This window comes from Bombus pyrosoma, linkage group LG3, assembly GCF_014825855.1.
Source record: "Bombus pyrosoma isolate SC7728 linkage group LG3, ASM1482585v1, whole genome shotgun sequence".
NCBI lineage: Eukaryota > Metazoa > Arthropoda > Insecta > Hymenoptera > Apidae > Bombus > Bombus pyrosoma.
In genome coordinates this window covers 1510013-1528324 of record NC_057772.1, presented here as the reverse complement: position 1 = coordinate 1528324, position 18312 = coordinate 1510013, and the positions used below count along the sequence as shown (strand labels likewise).

Below are 18312 nucleotides of genomic sequence, written 5' to 3'. Positions count from 1 at the left end.
GATTCTGTTCGGTTTCCGCCCCGAGTTTGGTTCCTTTTATTAAATTCAAAAATATCGCGCCAGATAGATTAACCAGCGGACGATTCTTCTCTTTCTTCTCTTCGTCTTGTTTAATTACCCGAACTAACGTTCCACGTTAGAAAACGATCTATTGTTAGACAGGCGCGAAGAAAACAATCGTCGAGTAGAGTGCTACCGCTATCGGCCAACTGTTGCTTTGTAACACCTGATCAGATGCCAACGCGTAGCTAGCTACGGGTACGGTTCTTCCACGAAAATTTATCGACGCTTCTACGAGCTTCTTCGAAGTCGATCGATCGCGATCCATCCTACGCTGCTACGAAATTTATTACGTTCGATGTAAGTTTCGATGGAAGTAGCGGAGAATTTCGAGAGATCGTGCGAACGAAATGGTAAGATTCCCTTGAAATTCTGAATTCTGCGAAGCAAAAGTAGAACGCAAAGCGCGTCGGGACTTGGGGCAGTCAAGGCACGTCTCATCGGACGGGCAGACCAGAAAAGCCAGCTGTGGATAAACTGCAAAATGTTTCTCCTTGGGAAAGCAGCATCAAATTTTTCGCTCGTTCAAGGTCTATCGCGGTGACAATCGCCGGAGAAATTTGATTAGTCGATTCGGAAATCCCGGGCGAGTTCCGAGAACGCTAGAGAAATTCCAGGACGAATTTAGAGTTGGCGGGCGTGGGCGAAACGTATGGTCGACACACGCAACTGTCAGCTATTTAAAAGCGACTACATCGTAAACACCGTACTATTTTTCGCCTTGCTAGGAAGTAGCGAGTCGAAGCGGATCCAGAAAATCGCCCGTTCGATGCTCGCTAAAACCTCTTGCCACGTACGTATGTATCCCCTCTGTCATTAACGAAGAAAAGTACGTATTGTACGTTCTACGTTAGAGCTCGTTAATCATATCGAAGTTGGTAAAATGGCGAAATGCCAAGGTATACGGAGACTTTGCGGCGCTGGGTCAGCTTCTTCGTATTCCACGTTTACTCGATAAAGTGTCAACGTTACTCTGGTAATTAAGAATAAACAAAGAATCGGAATACGCGTGCAACCTTGTTACCGAATTTCGGATGATCCACGCGTCGCTCAAGAGAGCTACCAATCCGCGTTCACGGGACGTGTTTCATTCACGGCCGAAACTAAATAATTTAATAGACGTACGCGAGCTTCTTCGTGGCAAACGTAAGCGTGTCATTCGACGCGTCGTAAAACGCGTTGTTCAGCGGTGCACAGTAGCGAACGTTCGTTCAACCGGCACACCGGTTATTTCGCGATAATTGTTTGTTCGCTCGTTAAATTTCAACCGTCTACGCTCTCTGATATAACGAAGTTACCGTATGGAAAAATGAGAAAAAAGAACATGCGGCAAAAGTGGTTGTTTTTTTTTTTTTTCGAGAACCGAATTATGCCTGTGGTCGTTGAGCACGTAAACGAGCTTTCAAAAAAAGATTAAGCGAAGATCAGACGAAACGCTTTGCAACAACTTTCGTTCTCGCACGAAACAACCGCCTCCTACGGAGTAATTACTCTCTGGACTTGCTTGAAAAAGTAATTTTAACGAGCTGTACGGCTGCATAGACACGCGATCGTTATTGTATGGCGAATTAAAAAATTCACCGTCCGTTGGACTAGACACGATCGCCGTTCGTACTTCCAACTGTGACACTCGGTCGCTCGAGCGTGTACGCGCGTTGGCGGATCGAAACGAATCGATCGTGATCATCGTGGCGAAACTTCTCCTCCTCCTAACGCGACAGTAGCATCTCGCGTGAATACCAAGAGGATTTTTCGTACTCGCGAGAAACGATCGCGAATGTAGAAACGGCAGAACGAAGGGAAATTTTGGAGACCGCTTACCTAGTCGAATGATCGACGAAAGATCCACCGTCGAGAAGTCTGAGCTTAGCGAACAGCACTGCGTTCACGAATGGCACCGCGGTCAGCTCCTCCAGGTTCACCTCCACCGAGAATTTGTACTTCTTCTTCTTCATCATGAAGGCCATGTCACCAAGACCGAGACACTTCACTTTCACCACGAGTCGCTTAATCGTGGTTAAATTCGACCGGAGAACGTTCGCGATTCTCCAGCTTCTTACTCGGATTTTCTCGAGCAAACGACGAACACGGTACACGGCACGCGCGAGAAAAGCGGAAATTGTGCGCCAAATGCGATCATTTAACGTGGTTTTATCGCCGATAGCGACTAGTCGAGTCTCGCGCCGTGATACCGTTCCACCAATTACCTTAGATGCTATTTACCAAAATATCTCTTCGCGTTTTCTACTCCGCTACGAAAAGGCAGTACCACGACCCTCCCTTTCTTTTTGATCCTCTTTGTCGAACAACGATCATCCAACTTTTTTACAGGCTGGTCGATCCCGAGGGACGAAGCTGAACACTTGAAGCCGGCTGGGCGGATCTCGTTCGAAGCTTCACCGTCATCGCTGCTCTTCTCTCGTACCAACACGAACGTGGCCTTCCGCGATCCTCTCTCTCGGCGCCGACGCTCACAAACGGCAATTATTCGTGCTCGCCATCCTCGTCGAGACTGAAAATTAAGCCAAATTCAGTGTCTTTCGATAATAAAAGCTGCGAAGTATCGCGACCGCGTTTCGCGTATCTATCACATACGCGAACGCGCGCGCGTATGTGTGTGACATTAATACTCGAGCTTTGAACGATAATGCCCGTGGCGGATAATCCCAGGGCCACGGGCATCTGGAACCTTTCATTGCACAACTATAAAAAAAAAAAAAAAAAGAGATGGGAGACGTTGCTACATAGGTCTCCAGGTTTGCTTGTGCAATTCTTTCCAGATAGATGCTCGCGCCTAGCTCGCGTCCATTCTAATTTCAGGCATTGTTTTTGAATTTATAGCGCCAATCTATTCCGCTTAAAGCAAACAACAACGAATATTTTGTGCGTGTCTACTTTAAACAGCGAATTACACGGTTCGTTAGGTATCGCGATTAGGCTGCGTGTTTGATCCCGTAGCGGCACCTGACAGTAAACTTTCCAACGGTTTCTGTCCCGTGGCTCGCTACACAAAAATCCTATTCTTCGGATAAGATGATTGTCGATACATCCTCACAGAATATTTTCAGCCAGCCTAAGGACCCGTAAAAATCCCGTAAATCTTGGGGTTTATTTAACTAAGATTCTCCAAAGGGAGAAATCTATCACCGACTACGACAAGATACGAGAAATCCGATTTTCTAACGTACGATGCTTCCCGCTAGCAACTTTCTCTCAAGGGCAGTTAGCATCCTTTTCCAATCACCGACACAAAATTAGCCATTAACAGCCACGTCCATTTCCCTCACCTTCCGAACCAAAGCTTTCCTCGACGGATCCGATGATCTCGCATCCTTAGACCGCATCATAGTTTTCCTCTGCAGCGTCATCGTGACGGAAAGTCAGTCGTTACGGTCAGTTAGAGTCGTTACACATCGGTCCGAGTCAATAGTCGGTAGTTCGCAATAATTGATCAGAGTTCCTCGGCATCTTAAGCAATCATCGTCCGAACTTGTAACGCGCATCAAAACGCATCGACCAGAAGTCGAACTTGTAATCGCGAGTTCTACGCAAAGTGTACATATAGAGCATATCATGATAAATATATGTCGGAGATGAAAGGACACCGGGGCCTCCCTTTTGGAACGTTTGGGAACGTCCCCGATACTTACCCAGACTTTTATTATAGCTGCAATTAAATAATAAAACTGAGAAATGGTTGTATTGCTCTAACCCGAGTATAGGTGCCCGACAGTGGGCTTGGGCTCGAAGTGACATAACGGGTCACCGAACGTAGCCACGATCACGGAAGAGACGTGTACCTAACAGAGGTATGAAATAATTATATAGCTCTCCTTAAAAAACAAATATTGACCCGAGAGGTACGGAGAGTCGTATATAAGGGCAGTTCCACTTGGACTGCGACTCGGTTCATTCAGACAAGTTCTGCTTGTACGTTGAGTTACGTCGCATTCGTCATCCCGTTGACCGTGGATTCGTTATCGAACCTAAATTCATCGTCATCGACGTCTCGTTTGTCCGATCGCCGCTATTACTTGTTAACTCTTGCAATAATCACATCGGTACCAATAAAGATCATCCAGAATACATAACCACGATGGCCAATCCGAGCGAAGATTCGCCAAACGCCCAAAATTCCAATGCTAATCCGACATATATATTGCTAAATATACTCGAGTGTTTCTCCCTATCACTATCATGACCTATCGCCTCGATCCTACTACCTTTTGTACGAATTATTTACATTCTGTTGACTGATAATATATAATACTCTGATAATATTCTTTAGCCTACATAATCTCGACATTATTTGTACTCTAGATCCACACTTCGATATCCTATTTTTCTATGAAACATAATCTAAGGATATTTATCAAACGACCATAGACGATAAACATTCGCGTTGTACGAGCAAAAGAGCCAAGTTCCAGGAACTAAAAGCGCCATTGAACAAATAACAGTGTAGCAAGCGTTAGCGGGTGAACGTTCGCCAACGAATGTCACTGAACCTTTATCGACATTTCCAATAGGCACGTTCACGCGACTTGAAGACCTATAGCAGGATCGAGCGACCAGTGGTCGCGAGACCTGTCGCCGTCGGCGCAACGTCGATTGTTTTGAAAACGCTAATTGCGGCTGGGAACGCGAGCAAGCGAAAATGAGCACACTCTTCCTGGTGTTGGGTTTCAAGTTGCGAAGTAGGTGACCGCAGCACTCGACGCGACCACCGGAGCTCTCTGCCTAGTACTACGAATTACGTATTAACGGCCCTCGATGACTCTTTCGTCAATCACGTCCGACCATTCACACCGAACTCGCCGTATATAGTTGGCGAGACAGACGTAGCACAGCTACGGAATCGATCAGACGTTCAACCGACGAAGACGAGTTCATCCGTCACGCGTTTCGTCAATTTCTCTCGTACGATGATTTTTTCCTTTTTTCGTTTAGAAATCCCCTGCTTCTTGCGTGTCCCATCTTTCTTACAAATAAAGCATATGTTTAAATATTCTTGTCAATCTCGATTCGGTTCGTTCGATTTGCAGTACAAACAGTATTTTTTCGCTATATCGTTTGCACCAACAATACTATCGTATACACGTGTTATTATGCCGTGTAGATAGCGTAAAATCGAACGCGGTGTAAAGTTAAGTAAAAACTAACGTCGGCTCAAAAAGTTTTAGTTAGAGACATAGTTTGAAACGATAAGTTTCTTGAACCGAACGTATACACGTTAGTAACATCTCTAATTAATCGCGTGAAACTATAACGTGTTGAGAAATGAACGATAGTGAATGAAGTTTGTCTTTTGATCTGTCGTATGAGAACTTACGCGCGTGCAAGATCATTGAACGACGTTCGTCCAAGTAGTTTTGATTCGGGGGCAACAACGATGTCCACGAGCGAATAAAACTTTACACGCGAACTCGTTGCTCGTCAACGAAGAGCAAAAAGCAAATTTAACGCGATCCACTGGAATAAAACTGAAGTTGCAACGAAACGATAACAGTTTTCAGCGAGGCTGAAAGAACGCAGAGAATGCGAAGGAAAAATTTATACTACTTGCCGCGAACGATATTAGAATATTTATACTCGGAGGAAGGAGGCGTGGTTTTAATTTAGAACGATAAGATAAGAGGCAGCTTTTTAGAAACTGCTTCAGACCTTCAGATTTCTTCCTTTCTTTGATTGTTCGCGTCTTATTGTTATCGTCTCTACAATAAATAAGTTTCCACGTAAGCAGCGCAAATGACGAAATCCTTCGATCGCCGACCGATCAAAGATAAAGAGCAACTTGAAATCGATCGATGCATCATCGATAACAGCAACAAGGAGCAATTAACGTTTTCTTAGATTCTAGATTCTTCTTTGATAATTACAAAAAATCATTACCTACCTTCATTCTATCAAATTGCTCGTAATAATTTCCTTCTTATTCGAGTCAAACTAACTTCCGCCTGATATAGAAAAATAACAAATTTCACTCCTAGTTTTACCTATCACCCGCCGAGGAAAAAAGTATTACCAAATTCGCGTAGTAACTTTAAACGTATTGTAAAAATATACCTCAAAAAGAAGAACGTAACAGTTTCGTTACAGATGGACCACCCTATAGAACTATATAGACGAAGCTCGATCCCGGGACATGAAGCGCATTCGTCTGAATCGAATTAAACGAACCTACGCGCCTACGTATACTTGACCGAACTAAAAGAACCCTCTGGGCAATGTATATTTGGCAATTATAATAATGCAACACGGTCCTAATTTGAAGATGGCGAATTATGGACGAATCGTTTAATTTCATAATCACACGCAACCGCCAATATGTATATATTATATATTATATAGAAAGCGACGGAAGAAGATAAAATTTAGGAATCGTGCATCTGGAAATCTATCTCTCGACGTTATCTCACCTGCCTGTTTTATTTTTCGTGCGCCGCGTTAATGACACGGATGCGCCCGTTTCCACCGATGCGTTTTGTTTAAACAAACTGGCTGTCACGTGTCACTACTACACACCGTTTATGCACACAAAGGTGCATACACGATCGAGAACAACACTAGACGAATATGCTCTGCCACGAATAACCTACTAATGAGTATGCGGGGAGGAAAAAGCGCGAAACAAACGATAACCGTGTACACCGTACGAATCCGATTTCGTATTATTTTCGTTCATTTCTGTGTCTAGAACGAGGAACGGGTAGAAGCGACGTGTGCACATTCGCAGTGATATTTGCGAACAGACATTGAGCTTCTTTACAGATAAAATTACGCGACGATAAACAAGCGATATGTGGTCTACTGCCGTGACAAATCAACGGGTATATATTTTCGGAATTTTCTGACGGATAATACACAACGATACGTTATTCTACCACCTGTCAAACGATTTTATCCGTGATACATCAAATATAACGTCGGCACACTGTACGTAGCTCGATTTTTTTCAGAGCAAATGCAAACAACGCCAGGCGATCTACCGTATTGTCACAACAATTTTTTTAAGGGTACACCAATTTCGAGGCACAAGTTGAAAAGATGAAGCGCATCGTGACAAGAAACGATACGAAAGACAACGCGATTCGATGGTTCACAGTAATCGTCTCATGATGGCAGGTGCAGAACAATTTCCGTCTTGACTTTATAACCTCTCCTTTCATCTCGCCGATAACTTTCCAACGAGTGCACGGGCTTCGTCTCGTGTATCTGTCAAACTGTAACGTAGCACGGAAAAAGAAAACATCCCGACGCCAGTGAAATCGCAACGGACCGCGAAATTATCAATGATATGCGACGCCCGTTCCAAAAAAGAAGCAAGAAAGAGAGTCATCAACTCTGAATTGTACTCACTCGTCGTCGGCTCGTTCTCGCTTTTATCGATGTTAGCCAACCTCGCACAGTCTTACACTTTTCATGATTACAAAATCATTCCTTCGGGAAACCACGAAATTACAAAGTCTCGATGCGAGAACTTGACAAATTTACGGACAAAAAAGTTTCCTCACATCCGACGGAACGGAGGTCCTCTGTGAACTGACGCGTCTCGATATCAGCTTGTTCACTAACGTTGCAACTCCACCTGTCGTCGACTCTTTGCAGTTATATTCGAACGGAAATTCTATTGGCCTCGAGATTACCACGCGGTGAGCGAAACACATTTCCTGATTGGTCACTGTCAAGACGACCAGAAGAATTTCTGACAAACCGTTCCACTATCCTGTCGCTAGCATCGAATAACTTCCGAAATAACGAGCAATATTTTTACCAATAGAAACAGACGTTTAGAAAGAAAGTTGATACGATTTCCAAATTCAAGTACGAATTAATACTATTTAAAAAGTATTATCGTCAAATCGGCCATTTTTAAAATACTTTAAATGTAAACTGATAATCCTATGTCATTTACATAGTAGAATGTTGCACCATGTCATATAGTATATTAAATATTTCAATGCGATTATATGTATTATTAAATTTTGTATACAGATATTATGACAGCATGTGAATTTATTTACGTGACTAAGTTACAGGAGCTTGAAGTTAGTAATTTAAAAATGCTCTAATTAAATATAAGAAAATAGACAATGAATAGATCATCGAACGTATAATGCTTGAAATAAACGTTCGCTATCACCGTATTCTTATTATTATTTTATTCCAATGTGCAAATAGGTAAGATAGTAATATCGGATAGAAAGCTCTACATTTGCCATTTAAATGGTATTATCTCTGAATATATGAACATTTTTCCAGCACAAACTAGTATATGTATTTTCTTCTTCCGTAATTACATAATGGAAAAAACTACGGATGTGATTAAGAAAAAGAATCTTAACAAGTATAGGCGAAACGGTAACCAAAGTTAGTTCAAAGTTGTTGCGCGCTTGGAGGTGGTTCGCTCGCAATTCGTTGTAACAAAGCAGACTTCCGGCACCTTAGTGCTCGAATGGCCGACACCAAGGTTGCCTTTTCTGTCAAACGAAATTATTTCTGACGTGATCGAAATCATGTAAATGTTCACCGATAACTTGGAAAAATTGTCGGAACGTGGGTAGATCGATGCGTGGATCGTGGAAACGGGGTGTGTCCGTGGTTTTAATCAACAACAACGCAAGAAGAGGCACCGGTGTCTCTTCAAATTTTGGATCCACCAAGAGGGTAATCCCTGTTCTTTGCTGGGGGTGTAAATAGAAGCGGGCAACTAAAACCGTACGACACTGAGAACCGAGGCACAATAAGTTCGCTTAAGAATGCAATTCAGATGATCCGAAATACTTGACAAACCAAATCGACATTATGAATTCGAATTAGTGTGCTTTTAACGATGCCGTGTCGAACTTTGTACGCGCGAAGCTTGTTTTGCTTATTAATCTCGATCCACTGAATTATTTTCTTCGTATTCGAATGAATCGTATTGATAAATTATGAGGTTGACGCTCGATTGTTAGGAAATTCTGTCACAAGTGAAATTCTTCCGTCCCGGATTCCCGTTCCCGAATTTATTACTCAAATGGCACTCTCTGCTTATTAAAAATAAAAATTAAATTATATTCGAGAAATATAGTGAGTAGAATGCAATCATTTGTGGGAAACATATTTGTTTTTCTGATTTCACGTCATTCTCTAAATAGAATGCGAACATTGTGCATCTTCTATGTATAGTGAATATATGAAGTTAGTTTTATCTTTAAATTTATCATGCAGTTGTGTGTAGTTGTTAATAGTAATTCAACTCATATATTACTGTGCTTTATTTTTTCCTCTTCCTTATGTATCTATTGTTATGTATTGGAGTGTATATTCCAAGATTTTGTGTGTGTGTGTGTGTGTTTGTGTGTGTGTGTGTGTTTGTGTGTGTGTACATATATGTATTCACATATCTACATGTAATCTTTACACAAAATTATCAAATTAAAGAATACTTAATCGTATATATATACATATATGTTATACATTACATTATTATAACATGGTAATATTATATGCTATGTTACAGACATAGTTATGGAGGATAGCATGAGTGTTAAATCAATGGAATCAGTGGCAACAAGTGATGAATATGAATTTGTAAATGACAGAGGTAATGGCAAACATCAACAAACATTAATCAGTGAATTACCAATGCTGAAAATTGCCAATAACGGCAATTTTGAAGATCTTCAAAATAATCTTCGTGAGGTTTGTACATACCTATATTATTTAGAAATATCAATTCTTAACGTACATTATCTTTTAACTGCATATCAATAATTATCTGAGTTACTGATAAAAATCCATAGGTATTGACAGAAGATTCTAAAATGGAAAGTAATGATTATAAAATTGTGAGCAGTGAGCAACAAAATCAACCAAAATCTAAAAAAGTGGGACAAAGTAAATTTTATGATGTAAGTTCTTGTATGGTTGCATCTGAGAAACAGGATATTATGAAACCAGAAGATTATATTGATGAAGGTACAAATTATTATTTTCTCTATCAAACATAAAAGGTATTCTGCAGAGTATGAGATATCATTTTTTATATTTAGAAATAAATTCCCTGGCTAATGTTCAACAAGAATGTACTATTTTCAATGGGGTAACTTACCTGGGATCGGCAACAATAAATGCACCTAAATCAGAATGTGAAATACAGCGCAATATGAACATATTAAATGCAGAACAATCCCTTAATTTGGGAATTAAAGTATCTGTTTCTGTACCAAGTAGCTCTCAAGGTTCTGTTGTGTATGTACAACTATTAGAAATAGTAATAAAATGTTTTTTTCATCGTACATCATGTATCATTATGTTTGTATGATAGTTTATACGATGCTGCTACTCAACAACCAATTGCACATTATGAAGTACAACGAATCCTATTTTATGCGCGTGGTGAAAGTGTTGGTCCATGCGCAGCATGTTTTGCTTTTACATGGTCACATGGGGATACATTGGAATCTGCCATTTATCAGTGTCATGTTTTCCGGTGTGACATACCAGAAGCAGTATGTTCAATGTCTTTTTGTACGATAATGTCAAGTTTTAATCAAAATACATTAACCATGTAATTCGTCATAGGTAGGACAAGTTTCTGCTTGCTTTTCCAAAGCCTTCCACAGAATACCACGGTCGATGACTAGCTCTCTAACAGGAAGTGATTTCAATGGGTTTAACATTGGAAGTGAAAAAACTAATTCTCGTGTATTTATTTTTGAAGTAACAATGGAAATAAAAGAAGAAGATGGAAAAGGAGGTTTCAGTATAGTTCCTAAGGATAGAAATTGTTTTAAACTTCGAAATAACGTAGCTAAACAAGTGTGTTTAAGTATTCAGCAAGTTTCTAGCAAAGAAGGAGGAATTACTCTTGAAGTTGAAAGGTGCTTTGGAGTCCTTGTTAGTCCTGGACGCAATGTTAAACATAGTGATATGCGTCTGCTTGAAATGGTAACATTAACTATTTAAAAAACAGATATTTATAATTGATAATGCTTCTGGTCTTACAATAATAATAAAAATTATATTATATTTGTAGCAAGTTAATGCTGGTCCACTAGTTCAAGATAAACAATGTTACAACATATGTGGTCACTGGGACCCTGCAGATCCAGCTTTAGAAACTCTCAATATTGAAACCCCAAGAGAAGGAAAAATTTATATGACAGTTGCTGTTGATTTAGTAATACGTGGTATCCGAGAACCTGTCAGGTTTATAATAGAGACGTTAGTTAAAGTATTTCCACAAAATGAAAGATTTTGGTATTTTAATAAACGAAATCTTGTACAACAATTTTACCTTAACTCAAAAGAAGTAAGGCGTCCAAAATATTAGTTCTTTATTCATTCGAATGTCACAAATTTCATGCGTATTTATCATTATATAGATAATATCCGGAGATGGCACGGAAGTTCACTATGAAGTACAAAGTATAGAAACTTCAGGGGAGCTGGATAGAAACAGATTAAATCTCGCTCTTAATTTAGCATCACTGATTCGATCTCCTTCTTTAACTAGCATTGACACGCTTACACCCAAGGAGGAAATAGACTCAGGTTAAAATAAGATATTTAACTATTTTATTTAATGAGAAGGATAAAAAGTATATTGATTATGTCTCTACATTGACAGATGGAGATGAACCAATGTTAAGTGGCACAGGTGAAGTATCAAAAGATTGTTCTGCAGACGAACTAGCTAGTTGGGCAGAAGTACTAGACAGTTGGCAAGTTAATGAACAACGCCCAAAACTTCTTATAAAACTTACAAAGCAAGGTATTCCTGAAGCCTTACGCGGAGAAGTATGGCAACGTTTAAGTAATTGCGATAATTCACAAGAAATGATGGATAGATACAGGACTTTAATTACTAAGGTAAACGAAAATAGTAAGTGACAGAAAACGTATATAATAATTATATTGTTTTACATCTACAGGAAAGCAGTTGCGAGAGTGTTATCTTAAGAGATATTAATAGAACATTTCCTGCTCATGACTTTTTCAAAGAGACAGGTGGTTTGGGACAAGATTCTTTGTACAGAATAAGTAAAGCGTATGCAGTGTATGACGAAGAAGTTGGATATTGCCAAGGACTTAGCTTTTTAGTTGCTAGTTTACTCCTTCACGTAAGTAATTGGCATCCAATGGTTGACATTTGTAAGAGGCATATCTGCATTTTTGATAGTAATTTATTAGGGTGTGTAATGACAAGAGAAACATTAGGTATTTCTTATAGATGCCGGAAGAACAAGCTTTTTGCGTTCTGGTTAAGTTAATGTATGACTATGGTCTAAGAGATTTGTACAAGGATAGATTTGACAACCTTCATATGAGATTTTATCAGCTTAATAGATTAATCGAGGTTCGTATTATATTGTAATTAATTACGGACAATTACAATATTCGTTACTTACAATTATTATTATACTTTTAGGATCAGCTGCCAGAACTTTATAAACATTTTTGCGATCGTGGTGTAGAAACACATATGTTCGCTGCACAATGGTTTTTAACTCTTTTTACAGCCAGATTTCCACTTTATCTTGTTTTCCATATTCTGGACGTATTCCTTCTACAAGGACTTGATACATTATTCCAGGTTGCTCTCGCATTATTAATGGTAGGTAACCGTTTTTAACTCGCAACACGTTTTACAGAATATGTCATTTATAAAAATGTATGTTTCTATAGTTGTGCAAAAAGGAACTACTTCAATTAGATTTTGAAAGTATATTAAAATACTTTCGGGTGCATTTACCTAAACGTTGTCGAAACGAAGAAATATCGCGCTATGTCATGAAGTTAGCCTGCTCAGTTACCTTAAAGAAATTAAAGAAGTATGAAGCGGAATTTATGACACTGAAAGGTAATTTCATATTTTATGTTTGAATCACGCAAATACATGTATAATTTTTAGTACATCTGAAAGTGATACAAACTACAATACTCGTTTATATGCATGTATAGTCTGTATAGAGATGAAAAAAATGGTCGAGCGATCATAAATTTAACTTTGTTATGCTGAAGCTTTACACGTTCGTCTTTGTTGCCATATTTTAGAACTGAAATGTAAATACGTATTTCGACATTTAGATACCTACCACTTTTCATTGACTTCAATGAAAGTATACATAGAATATGAATGAAAATCAAAATAATATACCTCTGTTTTATTTAGTACTAATTTCGAAGAAAATTGGCAACTTATAATATAGCCTAATCCCAATCTAGTTTTTTTTTTTTATGAAATAAATATATTTTACATTTGCATGACATAATTTCATGCTTATATACCAAAGCATAAATTATGTCCACCTACATAGTCTTGATCACAGTCATAGTAAAGATACTTCAGTGAATAGTGTGCAGTTGTAAAAAATATTTGATATTTACGATATGATCTACGTTGTTGGAAAACATTTTATTACATAATACGAACTTGTGGAATAAAATTCTTCATATAGTCTCGAATATCAAGAATTATGTAGTAAATATTTAGTAAAAATTTAATGAAATTTATTGTTTTGAAGAAATATTTCTTATACTCATAAACAGATTCTTTTATTTCTGTTTGGTATTCCATTTAATTTTGTATAATTTTTCGAATGTATTGTCAATCTTCGTAACAAGCTAACCACAAGCTGTGTACATATGTCGATAAAATATTAGTTCAGTAACAGTTATGCACAAACACGAGATTTCAACCAGTTGACAAATCATGAAATACTTTTCTTATTTTTTTCTTATTGCCATGTATATCTCTCGCGAGATAATTTTATGTCAATTCCAAAGTGGTCCCTTCAATTTCTTCCTCAAAGAGGAAATAGTAATAAGAGATTACAGTTGTAAATTTTTGACAGAATTTTTTCAGATTCGATAGACTGGCTGAAATATCACAGCTACTATGTTATAGCAATATACTCTTTGCAAGATCGATACATTTGCTGTTTTGATTGATTCTCTTGTGCTTAAAGTTGATATTCTTTCATACAAACTAACGAAGCGCAAATCGGCTGTTATGAAAAAGCATTGTTCAAAAATTATACTCATTTTTTTTTATTGAATTATTTATGTTGTTGTAATATTTGTAAATTTTTATAATTTTGTGTTGTTTATAATAACATTTTTTTCGCGCTTATCTAGCCATACTGCTTTGTATACTGTCTTGTATATCAAATTTTATAAAAAAAAATTATTTATTTTTTCTTGTTAGAAATAAATCGTCCATTTAGAATAGCGTTTTTAATTTTGTCAATTTACCTGTGTATACCCTGTTCCTCACACTTTATGAAAAAGTTTCATTTTTTGTTTTAATCGTAATTGTTTTATGCAATGTTTTATATTTGTTATATGAAAGCTTATAGCTTTTATTTTACCAATTGCTTATTACCGAATCAAATGAATTATACTTTAAGTAAATTATTATTAGTAAATTGTTTGCAAGTTAGTGCATCTCTAGTGTAATACTAATGGAATTTTAGCAAGAATTTGTATACAAAGTTGTTAAGGCTTACAAGACTTGATAAACATTGAAATTCATTATCGAAAATGATAAATATGCTATCGCGCACAAATCATGTTATTTAGGTACAGTAATAACAAGCATATACAGGGCATCCTAAAACTATATCAAATGCTTTAAATTTATATTTGTTCGCGATTTTTTATACCTTGAACGCGTTAAATTTTATCAGAGGCATTATCTGTATATTTATGAGCTATAGCAGGCAACAAACATATTTAATAAGTTTAGCAGCTGTGCCAGCAGTTTAAAATTGGCCATGGTATGTTCTGCATAGAGAATATATGTGGTGGTATCTGCTTTTTCAAGATATCGCATGTCGACCAATTACGTTAAAGTCATTCGTTTCCAATGTTTCACTGTCGGAATCATGAGCCATACTATAAAGACATCGATAGAGAGTAAGACTGTATTTGTACGCTTCTTACATAATCAGGACTAAAAATACTATAATATTTTCATCCTACTATAGAACTATAGATTTAATATAAATATTTATTGTATAAAATATCAGCAACATACAAATACAAATGTACGTATATATACTTGTTTCAAACGCTAACGTGTAACTTTTTCTTATGGCGTAGAAGCGCAAGAGAATGCGGATGAATATAGCAATGAAGTAGAACAGCTACGGGGCACAGTAGCGAGAAACGAGGAGGAAAAACAGAGATTAGAAGCCGAATTGGTTCAAGTCAAGGAAATGCTGCAGCGAGAAGTAGCAAGAGCAGATGCGGAAAGTAGACGAAGCAATATTATTATTGCTGAATACAAACAGGTACGTATATGTAAATGATCACATTTATCGTATGAAACTATTGGAATTTATTGTACTGTATCATAGATGAAATATTTATTTTAGATTTGTCAACGTTTGGAAGATGACTATAATGCTGCAAAGACAACACTTAGCGAATTGCGAGTAAGTAAAAAACATTTCATTCTCATGGAATTGTTGTATGACAATTTATAAATAATTTTACCCTTTAGACGAAGGTTTCGAAATGTGAAAAATGTAAAAGTTGTATAATGGATTCGTCCAATATATTAGCAGACATTGCACACCCTTTAGAAAACCGAATAGATCCTATGTTGCACAGAGTGCAGGAGAGAGTACGAGAATTAGAATTGGAGTTAGCCCAAACAAAGCTAGCCCATGTTGAAGCTGAATGTAGAAACCAGGTAAATAAGCATGTTATTTACTAATTCTCGATATTATCTAGAATTACGTTTGTAAGATTAATTTCCTTTATAGGATTTAACACATCAATTGCATGCGACTGCTTCTGAACTTCAAGCAGCGAGAAACAGCTGGCCGTGGCTTAGTAAGACACTGTCGAGTATAAAAGAAGCGGCGAATAAAAGAGAAGTAATAGCTCCGTCATTAATGAAAGATCTTAGACGAGATAGCGCACCCGGAGGTGAAATGCATCATTTGATACATTCCCGTAATCGCGAGACTCGTGATAATCTTAAAGAAGTTGTGTGATTCAGTAAGTATTCGAGTTAAAGTGCATAAATATAACGAGGGACGCTATTTTGAAGTAGAAAAATAAACCTAATTATAATATATTATACACATCTATTCAAACGAAGTTACTTTAACCAGGCGAAGTGTTGGAAGAATTCGTATATTACGAGAAAAGACCTATTTGAAATATAAATTCGAATACACAATGTACGTCCATGATTACATGTAGTATTCTACTTGACCTGTTTATAATATACATTCGGTATATTTTACGTCAGGTTCCTCGCGTGCACTATTAATCGCGTGCTTTTAGCGATGTCAGCTTTATCCTGCAACTCTGATATTAATCTTGATATTACTTGTTTACATTTGTTAATCGTTTCAGTATATTGATTTTTACCTAAACTTGGTTTGTGAATTATTAATTTTATTTGAAATCCGGTTTTTATGTATTAATAAGGAACTTCACACGAAATTAGAAGTCCTATATTAAGCAATGGATTAAGTGATAGGGCACATATGGAGATGCAAAAAAAGATTACAATAGATGTTAGCGATAAGTTCACTACGTTTTGTATGAAACTAGTCTAAGACGTGGAAAATAGAAATACTATAGACTTTACTGTATATAAATAGCTCTCTCTCTCTCTCTCTCTCTCTCTCTCTCTCTCTCTCTTTCTCTCAGGCAACTAACAGACGTAACAGACTGCAGAAATCCGAGATTCCATATTTAGTAAATTGGATCATGTAAAGCAGATAATATTTCTGCAATTTTCATTTACTTTCTGTAGGGATTTATTATAATGACATTCCAAAATCATAAATACATGTGCGTTTTTTTTTTTATCAAACTTTTATTTTAATCGGTATGTCTAGGGCTATTGATTAAAGAATATATATGACACTTATTGATGTATGCGTCTTACAACTAATTCTAAATCGTAACGAGTAACGCAAATTACATGAAAAAGAAATATTTTACATTGATTAATTTTTATATGCAATTTATTGTCTGCTGATGCTATTAATAATCGCGTAAAATAATACTGCAACATTTCGCAGGTACATTGGCAGCTGAACAAAATAACTTAATATAAGACTAGATATAGTCTTTTACAATGCAAAATATTTTTTTCGTTTACCTCAATCTCCTTTTTTCCTCGTTTTTTTCATGTTTTTCTTTTTTTTTTCTTTTTTTTTTTTTTTTTTTTTTTTTTTTTTTTTTTTTTTTTTTTTTTTTTTTTTTTTTTTTTTTTTTTTTTTTTTTTTTTTTTTTTTTTTTTTTTTTTNTAAGGCCATAAATTATGTCAAGGCACTACTTGAAGTTAGAGTTTAACCAAATGTGTAATAAACATTTCTGTTACGTGAACAATAAGACCGAGTAAATATTCAAGAATGTTTGAAAAGATATTTTAGATTGTAAATCTAGCTTTGTGTGAATGTGTGTATGTGTGTGTATTAATTAGTGCCATTCATTTGATGGAATTACTGATTAATTTATTTTGTACTCCCTGTACTGTGAGTTATCAATTTAGAATACCAAGAACTAAATTAAATATCGTGCCGTTATCTTGCATCGTACAGTTTATAGAAGATATTGGTAATGATTATTTTTGTTTTGCTTTTTTTCCCAGTTGATGATAATTCAACTGCATTATTGTTAACGTAACATTTACCAAGTATCATATACACGATCGAAGCGAAGATTATGATCACTTTAGAAATTCGTACAATAGCTAACAATAATCCTACATCTGATGTATGAAACAAAAGATGTACTTTCTGTAAATACTAAAAAAACAATATATATATATATAAAGATAAATTACTAACAAGTCATGTAAAGATTTTAGGTTACTACACATGTATCACTGTACACCTTGTAATGTCATTCCACTTTTACTGAAATAAAGAAAGATATCATCTGTCTATTTCTTAAGTGTCTTATGTCATTAATATCAATTAGTAATACTGGTTTTTAAATAATATAATAGCGTATTGAGAAAAGTTATTAGAGGATATATGATATGTTTTATTTGTTTAAAATGAAAATCCCGTTTCAGTCTTTAGATAGATTTCTACATATATATTATCAAGAAACATCATTATAAATTAACGAGGTATTTTATTAAATAAATGCGAGTAGACAGAAATATAACATATTGATAAACTTTCATGAGGCATATCTAGATAAAATAGCGCATCACAAATCTTATTTACGTACTTAAAAACGATATGACGAGAAGTCTTGAAAATCGTAAGAAAATATATATCT

At 36.7% G+C, this 18312-nt stretch overlaps 2 protein-coding genes across 8 annotated transcripts in view; one reads left to right on the top strand and one right to left on the bottom strand.

The window, feature by feature from the left end:
• Window positions 1-7635, bottom strand: part of LOC122565868 (protein FAM102B) — a 51391-nt gene extending 43756 nt beyond the window's left edge. For 2 of the 5 annotated variants that reach the window (XM_043722316.1, XM_043722318.1), the window contains exons 1-2: window positions 7420-7632; window positions 1882-2572 (exon numbers count right to left, since the gene is read on the bottom strand). In XM_043722316.1, coding sequence (XP_043578251.1) covers window positions 1882-2027 — 146 coding nt within the window. In that variant the 5' untranslated portion in view covers window positions 2028-2572; window positions 7420-7632. Of the gene's footprint in view, window positions 1-1881; window positions 2573-3347; window positions 3605-7419 lie in introns of all 5 variants that reach the window. The other 3 variants (XM_043722315.1, XM_043722314.1, XM_043722317.1) reach the window with 3 other exon arrangements.
• Window positions 7636-8471: 836 nt separating this feature from the next.
• Window positions 8472-17253, top strand: LOC122565865 (rab GTPase-activating protein 1-like). 3 transcript variants are annotated; one of them, XM_043722311.1, is made up of 18 exons: window positions 8472-8727; window positions 9566-9747; window positions 9849-10023; window positions 10098-10296; window positions 10373-10556; window positions 10630-10995; window positions 11084-11359; window positions 11433-11601; window positions 11678-11919; window positions 11982-12170; window positions 12281-12406; window positions 12479-12664; window positions 12736-12910; window positions 15154-15344; window positions 15429-15488; window positions 15557-15748; window positions 15822-16059; window positions 16176-17253. In XM_043722311.1, exons 2-17 carry the CDS (start codon window positions 9574-9576, stop codon window positions 16053-16055), a joined length of 3138 nt encoding a protein of 1045 aa, XP_043578246.1. In that variant the 5' UTR covers window positions 8472-8727; window positions 9566-9573; the 3' UTR covers window positions 16056-16059; window positions 16176-17253. The 3 variants fall into 3 exon arrangements, with proteins under 3 accessions (XP_043578246.1, XP_043578244.1, XP_043578245.1); XM_043722309.1 differs by having other exon boundaries at window positions 15822-17253; XM_043722310.1 differs by lacking the exon at window positions 8472-8727 and adding an exon at window positions 8752-9132 and having other exon boundaries at window positions 15822-17253.
• The last annotated feature ends 1059 nt before the right edge of the window (window positions 17254-18312 follow it).